This window comes from Helianthus annuus, chromosome 10 (assembly GCF_002127325.2).
Source record: "Helianthus annuus cultivar XRQ/B chromosome 10, HanXRQr2.0-SUNRISE, whole genome shotgun sequence".
Lineage (NCBI taxonomy): Eukaryota > Viridiplantae > Streptophyta > Magnoliopsida > Asterales > Asteraceae > Helianthus > Helianthus annuus.
In genome coordinates, this window is record NC_035442.2 from 164,985,261 (window position 1) to 164,994,989 (window position 9,729).

At 37.0% G+C, this 9,729-nt stretch overlaps 1 protein-coding gene across 1 annotated transcript; it reads left to right on the forward strand.

The window, feature by feature from the left end:
• The first annotated feature begins 4,080 nt into the window (after positions 1-4,080).
• On the forward strand, positions 4,081-6,740 carry LOC110883188 (palmitoyl-acyl carrier protein thioesterase, chloroplastic). Its single transcript, XM_022131008.2, has 5 exons — positions 4,081-4,487; positions 4,568-4,701; positions 5,708-5,821; positions 5,913-5,957; positions 6,656-6,740. The coding sequence occupies exons 1-5, from the start codon at positions 4,161-4,163 to the stop codon at positions 6,738-6,740; spliced, it is 705 nt and encodes a 234-aa protein (XP_021986700.1). The 5' UTR covers positions 4,081-4,160.
• The last annotated feature ends 2,989 nt before the right edge of the window (positions 6,741-9,729 follow it).

Sequence of the window (9,729 nt, forward strand, 5' to 3'; positions counted from 1 at the left end):
GCTTAAGTTCATGCTAGAATTCATACTACTTGTTAACCCGCCTTAACAATTATAACGCTATAGGAGTAGCACACCACCCGATGGGGTTTTGTTAAGTTATATTCTTTACGGTCTCGATATTGTTATATCGAGGGATGTTATTATTCATACTTTACGGTCTCGATGTTGCTACATCGAGGGATGTTATTATACTAGTGGACACTTGGGTTTGACTTTTAGTTATGCATGATAGTTTGACCTTGTATACCAAAATGCTATGTTGGATTGAAAATACTTTTTATACATATGACACGAGTCTAAAACTTGTGTACTCGCCAATACCTTTGTATTGAACTACACTTTAAGATATGTTGCAGGTTTAGCGATGATGTTGATGATGCATGAAATCCTGTAGGATGCTTAGATACACACTTTAAAATTTGTATTCATATTGTATTGTATTTCATTATTCATGTTGTTGTATTTTGCTTCAAATCCTTGTAATTGATTCTTTAGAAATGGAATGAAATTATTATTTAAATACTTGTCACAATTATTAGTGTTATGATGTCTCGAGCAATCTATTTCGTCTCACTCCGATGTTTCCACCATCGGTTGGGGTGTGACATTTGAACATATTTGTTTCGGTTTATAGGTGTTTGTTGAACATGGTTTGTTCTTTGTTGCTCATGGTTCTGTTTTGTATGTGTTACAGGTTTTTGAAATGGAAGCTGGAAGGATGGATTGGAACCGGAAGATTTTATGTTTATTTTAAGACAATGTTGAATGTAATGTGTTATTTTGGGACATGGATTGTGTTTGGATTGTTTTGAACATCAGATGTTTCGATTGCTATTTGGTATGTTAAGAAAGTAGACCCTTTTGTCTTAAATTTTATTATTTATTTATTTATTTATTTTATTTTATTGAATTCGGGATATCTGTTTTACTATCTGAATCCCTATTATAAATTTTGGATACTCGAACTTCGGATATTCGAAATTTCGGATACAGATTAGGATGGTGAAATCTATTATCCGAAATGTTCGGATATCCAAAACTCGAATATCATCTGATTTTCCCTTAGTCTTAATTTTCTTTCAAATAGGTATTTCCCATTTCAAGCAGATGATCTTCCAAGTTGTTCTTCAAAGTCTTCTACCCCTGTTTAATACTTTACCCTCAAGTTTAATTGTTGTTTAAGATAACTATTATCACTAGTTAGATTAGGATTAGATAATAAGTCAAGGTTGCATCACATTATTTGTATAAACTATTTAACACAAGCTTCATAGTTTAAAAACCATTAATTATCTTCATGTTAAAACAAATTGTTAACAATAAGGCCAATTTTTTTTAACGTTTAAATATAATTAAGGCAAATAGGATTTAAATAATCCTAACTTTCTTAATTGGCCGATAATAATCTTAATTCAATTATTTGTCGATAATAATCCAAACTGCTCCATTTTTGGTTGATAATAGTCCGCCATTAAAAATAGCTTAACGGAGTTAAGTTTTTTTCCGAATTAAAAACCGATGTTTTGGGGATTTTTATTAGAACGAGGATACGAGCCGATTTATGTAAATCTTACCTCGAAACGGTGCTCCAAACGGCTTGATTTTTGTTAATTGGAAGTTTAAACACCCGAATTGAAGCACCGTTTTCGTCGTTTAGGGAAGTATTTCGAGGTAACTTTTACATCGCTCAACTTGTATCATCGCTCCAATCAAAAGCCCAAAAACATTGGTTTGTAATTTGGAAAGAAAAAACTTAACTACATTCAGTTATTTTTAACGCAGACTATTATCGGCCAAAAGTGAACCACTTCAAATTATTATTGACAAATAACTGAGTTGAGATTATTATCAGCCAAATTGAAAAAGTTTAGATTATTTAAATTTAATTTGCCTATAATTATCCCACCTAGAGCTTACTAGCCATTAATAATGCCACCTCAGAATAGTCCTCTCACCAGTCCCACCTTTCACCTATTTTTCCTACAATGGTCACCCGTTAAAAAACTTAACGGAGTTAAGCTTTTTTCCAAATTACAAACAGATTTTTTAGGGCTTTTGATTAGAACGACGATACGAGTCCATTGATGTAAAACTTGCCTCGAAACGGTGCTCCGAACGATGAAAACAGCGCTTCAATTCGAGTGTTTAAATTTCCAATTAACCAAAATCAAGCCACTTGGAACACCATTTCGAAGTAGTTTTACATCAATGGACTCGTATCATCGTTCTGATCAAAACCCTAAAAAATCTGTTTGTAATTTGGGAAAAAAAAAACTTAGCTCTGTTAAGTTTTTTTAACTAGGGACCATTGTAGGAAAAATAGATGAAAGATATAACTAATCAGAGGAATATTGATTATTAGTAGAATTATTATAGTTCAATTCCCCTAATTAAAATGCTCTGACTTACATGAAACGAAACCGTTATACATAAACGTCATATTTGTAACCACCACTTATATTTTTATCGTCATGTTAGCAAATTAGCACAATGAGACAAAAAGTTACCTTATACACATAGAAAGTCTCAACTTTATGAAACAAATATATTTTAGTACACAAATAATGGCGCATTTGGTTCCTATACGATTCACAGATATTCAGTGAAATAGAATTTGACTGTTTTGTCTTTGGTTACAAAAGGAGGATGAACAGAATCCTTAATTTCGCCAAAAGTTACTACTACTATTTTTTATTGTTAATAAATAATATTATCATCCTTTTAGTTTGATTCTAAACCAGTACTTATTATATTTAATAGCACTGAATTTTATTTTATCCGTTTCATGCTAACCAAAACACAACAGAATAAAAAATGGGGATGTCTTGGAGGCGAAGAGGTGGTGTGGGCTAGTCGGGTAGAAGAAGGAGGTTTTCTATGGTATCGTCATTCTTGCGTGTTGGAGTATTTGGAAAGCTAGGAATGATTTGGTGTTTTCGGGAAAGTATGTGAATATTAATGATATTTTTAGCCAGATTAGATCATTAGGTTTTGTTTGGTATAAAAATAGATCGAATGATAGGAATGTTTCATGAGAGTCGTGGTGTAATTTTGTGAATATGTAATTGGGGTTGGCCGCTCGGTTTCGAGTTGGTGCCGTTTTTTAATAAAGTTTTCTTTTAAAAAAAAACAGCAGAATAAAAAAAAATAAAAACCTTATATTATAATTCTAGTTGTTATACAAGATTCTATTTCTGTAAAAATACGACTATGCAGATCGACTAAAACCCCTCTTATAATTTTAAATCATGCACTAATATTTTATCACCGCCCAAGACGAGTTCATCTGTTAGCAATCATCGAAGAATTACTGACAAATAAATTAAAGTCCAATAGTTTTATAGTGAAATGTCAATGAATTTTACAATTTGTATAGTTATGTTTCAAACTGGCTATCATTTATTTTAATATTATTTGTTGAACCGAATATCAATAATTTTTTTTTAATGGCTCAACGGAACACACCTTTAACGAAATACCTCCACCTTTAACCGAATATCAGTAACTTTTTTTTGAATGGTCCAGCCCACCTTTAACGAACACACCTACTCTGGGTGGGAGTCGAACCCTGCACCTCTCACAAAAGAAACCCCTTAGGGAAAACTCCTGACCACCCCACCAAAGTGGTGATGGCGAATATCAGTAATTGTCTCACCAAATTTGAACTAACTTGGTTAAGGGTTTATATGGTTAGGATTAAAGGCAAACATAAACACATTACTAATTAGTATCAATTATTCTTGATTTGCGTTAATGACAAAACTCGTGTTTAATTAATTAGAATCTCATAGATTAAGCCGTATCTAGCTTCACATAGACATGACATGAATTGAAATATTGAATTCCCCTTGTTTAGTTTCGCATAGACAATAAAACTCCAGCTAACTTTTAGCTTCACATAGACAAGAACAAACCTTGTTTAGTTCCACTTATTATAAAATTCTACCTACCTTAATGTAATGTAATGTATCCTACATATGACTTATCCCAATGGGGGTCTAGAATTAGTTATAAGTTGAAAAGTGATTTAGTTCTATGGCGCATGAGAATTAAATAAACAATTTTACAAAATGTGGTTTCTAGAAATAGTTAAACAATAAAAAGCAACTTATAACATTGCAGTTCATCTTTCAGAAACTTATAAACTTTTCGCCGAGATCATGTATGTGCATGATATAATTATAAAGGCAGCATCTTCTTCTTCTTCTTTTTGGGGGTTACATGTTAAAGATCCTACAAAGGTAAATGCTACTAGAGTTGGTGTTAAAGATCGGAGCATGCTTCTTCCCACGATTCGAACTATCCCCGTAAAGCCAATGATGGTAATGATCAACCACAAGAAAGCGCTTCCAAAACTGGTTTCGGATCTTGATTTAGGGAGAATGGTTAACGACGGGTTAGTTTTCCGACAAAATATTTATATTAGATCATATGAAGTTGGGCCAGATCAAACAACTTCTATAGAAACAATTATGAATCATTTGCAGGTACATATGGTAAATTTGTCATTAATATATCTGTTTGCATGTGCATGCATGCATGATCTTAAGTACTTCACAATGTTTAGGAAACAGCCCTTAATCACTTAAAGACGATTGGAATCTTGCAAGATGGCTTCGGTTCAACACCAGAGATGTGCAAGAAGAACCTAATATGGGTGATGACTAAGATGCAACTAGTAGTGGACCGTTCTCCAGCATGGTACAATAATCTTTTTTTCTAGTTCATATTATGTTTGTGTATGGTGGTAATGAGGGAGGTCGCTAGAACCGCATTAACCCTCATACTATTTATTATTATATAAATTAACTTGGATGCATATATATTTCAATACATTTAGGGTTTAGTTATATGACATTGAATATTTTTTTTCTAAATGCATATATGCTTATATACACACATACACGCTCACACACACATGTATATATACATATGTTCACGTTTTTATATATGTATATTGGTTTCTAATAAAGGAAAAATGGGACAGAATTAAATAAAGAGTGCGGTATGGGAGTTCACAGTACAGTTTCAATATTTTCAAACCGTAGTGAGCGGTTTGTTTTACGGTTTATACCTAAAACCAACCTTATAAAACTGGACTAACCATACGAATATATTATATAATTTTTTAAATATATATATATATATACACACATATATTTAGACGTAATTAAAATTGTTTTAGCTTTAATTAAGTTTAAGGAAATCAAAATGTTTTAAAAACCATGCACTCTCCCACCATCTAATATCACGGTAAGGTATTGATGATTCAACTCTAAGTTTGGACATCTTGTGTAAGGGCCCAACCAACTCAAATCGTGAAAACAACCGTTACTAACGGTTTGGTTCGTTTAAGAGTTCTACTTTTTGGTTTTGGTTTAAAAAATAAATAAAAGTCGTCAATTACTAACGTTTTGGTTCATAGTTTGACTTAAAAATCGCTAAAACCACACTACTCTAGAGTGTGGAGAAGTTAATAATGTAATAAACCATTTTTTTTTCAGATTTGCTCTTTTTACTTAAGCAATATGTATATGTGCTTATGGATCGGAGCTCTTGCAATTCTAAACAATATTGGTTTTGAAAAAAAAAAAAAAAAAAACATGTTTGCTAGTTTATACACTGACACCCGCGCTTAGTAGAAGCTTGTCATCTTGAGCTTATTGTTGGAGTGTGATGCATCTTGCCATTCTCAAATCTATTATAGGGGGGATGTTGTTCAAGTTGATACTTGGAAAGCTGCATCCGGGAAAAATGGTATGCGTTGTAATTGGATGTTTCGCGATTCCAAAACAGGCGCGATTTTAATAAGAGCGTCAAGGTTAAAAACTTCTGCCATATGAGATTATATGAACTTTGATTGTTTACTTTTTGAATTGATGGTCATTGTGGTATATATGTATTTCTTGTAGCATTTGGGTGATGATGAACAAAGAGACAAGAAGGTTATTCAAAGAGTGTGCCTATTGGCACACTAAAGTGCCTATTGGCACACCAAACCCTAGTAAAAGTTAGGGTTTATCTACGCTGCGTATTGGTCAATACGCAGCCTATAAGGTTAACCCTAGACGCTGCGTATTGACCAATACGCAGCGTAGATAAACCATAGATCTCAGTGCCTGATTACCAATCATTGCACAGAAAACAAGGGCCCTATACGCTGCGTATTGACCAATACGCAGCGTATAGAAAACTGATGCAGATTTGGGGTCATTTTGGTAGGTTTGAAGTGTCAAATGTTTGCCAGGTTTCTATACGCTGCGTATTGGTCAATACGCAGCGTATATAAACTTGGTAAAATTTGACACTTCATACCTGGAAACATTTTGTGTCAATTTCAGAAACATAAGGGACCATTATTGTAAATCCTGGAATCATCAGGGACCATTTATCTAAATTATGAAACAACAGGGACCATTTTTGTCTATTCACGAAACTTCAGGGACCATTTTTATAAAAAATGAAACACCAGGGACCAAAATGTAAATATATATAAAATCAGTATAAAAGGGGGTCTTCTTTAAAGAACCGGCCCTTATCAAGAATCGAACTCGTGACCTATCATTTAGAACCGTAAAGCCTTAACCAGTTTATCCTCCGTTCCGGAGCTGTTAGAACATGGAACTTAATTCATATATGCAGTAACTGCTAATAGGCTGCGTATTGGCCTATACGCAGCGTATACTGACACCTTGTATACGCTGCGTATTGGTCAATACGAGGCGTATAAAGCCTTCTGAACTTTAAATTCACACAGAACTTGTTGTATTCCAGATACAATCGTTAGGCCCGTACGCGCCTTACGGACGACGTCGACTAAATAATAAAAAAAATATTATTTAGTCGACGTCGTCCGTAAGGCGCGTACGGGCCTAACGAGCGTCGAAACTAAGTCCGTCGTTGCCCGTTAGGCCCGTACGCGCCTTACGGACGACGTCGACTAAATAATAAAAAAAATATTATTTAGTCGACGTCGTCCGTAAGGCGCGTACGGGCCTAACGAGCGTCGAAACTAAACCCGTCGTTAAAATTTTAACGACGGGCTTAGTTTCGACGCTCGTTAGGCCCGTACGCGCCTTACGGACGACGTCGACTAAATAATAAAAAAAATATTATTTAGTCGACGTCGTCCGTAAGGCGCGTACGGGCCTAACGAGCGTCGAAACTAAGTCCGTCGTTGCCCGTTAGGCCCGTACGCGCCTTACGGCTGATAAATTTACAAAAATGGTCCCTGAGGTTTGATGTGTTTACAAAATCGGTCCCTGAGATTTGATGACTTTACAAAAATGGTCCCTGGTGTTTCCAGGATTTACAAAAATGGTCCCTGGTCAATTTCTGAAACACAAGGGACCATTTTTGTAAATCCTGGAAACACCAGGGACCATTTTTGTAAATTCATCAAACCTCAGGGACCAATTTTGTAAACACATCAAACCTCAGGGACCATTTTTTTAAACATAAACTTAAATTGTTTTTTTTTTAACGACGTCGGGCCTTACGGGCAACGACGGACTTAGTTTCGACGCTCGTTAGGCCCGTACGCGCCTTACGGACGACGTCGACTAAATAATAAAAAAAATATTATTTAGTCGACGTCGTCCGTAAGGCGCGTACGGGCCTAACGAGCGTCGAAACTAAGTCCGTCGTTGCCCGTTAGGCCCGTACGCGCCTTACGGACGACGTCGACTAAATAATAAAAAAAATATTATTTAGTCGACGTCGTCCGTAAGGCGCGTACGGGCCTAACGAGCGTCGAAACTAAACCCGTCGTTAAAATTTTAACGACGGGCTTAGTTTCGACGCTCGTTAGGCCCGTACGCGCCTTACGGACGACGTCGACTAAATAATAAAAAAAATATTATTTAGTCGACGTCGTCCGTAAGGCGCGTACGGGCCTAACGAGCGTCGAAACTAAGTCCGTCGTTGCCCGTTAGGCCCGTACGCGCCTTACGGCTGATAAATTTACAAAAATGGTCCCTGAGGTTTGATGTGTTTACAAAATCGGTCCCTGAGATTTGATGACTTTACAAAAATGGTCCCTGGTGTTTCCAGGATTTACAAAAATGGTCCCTGGTCAATTTCTGAAACACAAGGGACCATTTTTGTAAATCCTGGAAACACCAGGGACCATTTTTGTAAATTCATCAAACCTCAGGGACCAATTTTGTAAACACATCAAACCTCAGGGACCATTTTTTTAAACATAAACTTAAATTGTTTTTTTTTTAACGACGTCGGGCCTTACGGGCAACGACGGACTTAGTTTCGACGCTCGTTAGGCCCGTACGCGCCTTACGGACGACGTCGACTAAATAATAAAAAAAATATTATTTAGTCGACGTCGTCCGTAAGGCGCGTACGGGCCTAACGAGCGTCGAAACTAAGTCCGTCGTTGCCCGTTAGGCCCGTACGCGCCTTACGGACGACGTCGACTAAATAATAAAAAAAATATTATTTAGTCGACGTCGTCCGTAAGGCGCGTACGGGCCTAACGAGCGTCGAAACTAAACCCGTCGTTAAAATTTTAACGACGGGCTTAGTTTCGACGCTCGTTAGGCCCGTACGCGCCTTACGGACGACGTCGACTAAATAATAAAAAAAATATTATTTAGTCGACGTCGTCCGTAAGGCGCGTACGGGCCTAACGAGCGTCGAAACTAAGTCCGTCGTTGCCCGTTAGGCCCGTACGCGCCTTACGGCTGATAAATTTACAAAAATGGTCCCTGAGGTTTGATGTGTTTACAAAATCGGTCCCTGAGATTTGATGACTTTACAAAAATGGTCCCTGGTGTTTCCAGGATTTACAAAAATGGTCCCTGGTCAATTTCTGAAACACAAGGGACCATTTTTGTAAATCCTGGAAACACCAGGGACCATTTTTGTAAATTCATCAAACCTCAGGGACCAATTTTGTAAACACATCAAACCTCAGGGACCATTTTTTTAAACATAAACTTAAATTGTTTTTTTTTTAACGACGTCGGGCCTTACGGGCAACGACGGACTTAGTTTCGACGCTCGTTAGGCCCGTACGCGCCTTACGGACGACGTCGACTAAATAATAAAAAAAATATTATTTAGTCGACGTCGTCCGTAAGGCGCGTACGGGCCTAACGAGCGTCGAAACTAAGTCCGTCGTTGCCCGTTAGGCCCGTACGCGCCTTACGGACGACGTCGACTAAATAATAAAAAAAATATTATTTAGTCGACGTCGTCCGTAAGGCGCGTACGGGCCTAACGAGCGTCGAAACTAAACCCGTCGTTAAAATTTTAACGACGGGCTTAGTTTCGACGCTCGTTAGGCCCGTACGCGCCTTACGGACGACGTCGACTAAATAATAAAAAAAATATTATTTAGTCGACGTCGTCCGTAAGGCGCGTACGGGCCTAACGAGCGTCGAAACTAAGTCCGTCGTTGCCCGTTAGGCCCGTACGCGCCTTACGGCTGATAAATTTACAAAAATGGTCCCTGAGGTTTGATGTGTTTACAAAATCGGTCCCTGAGATTTGATGACTTTACAAAAATGGTCCCTGGTGTTTCCAGGATTTACAAAAATGGTCCCTGGTCAATTTCTGAAACACAAGGGACCATTTTTGTAAATCCTGGAAACACCAGGGACCATTTTTGTAAATTCATCAAACCTCAGGGACCAATTTTGTAAACACATCAAACCTCAGGGACCATTTTTTTAAACATAAACTTAAATTGTTTTTTTTTAACGACGTCGG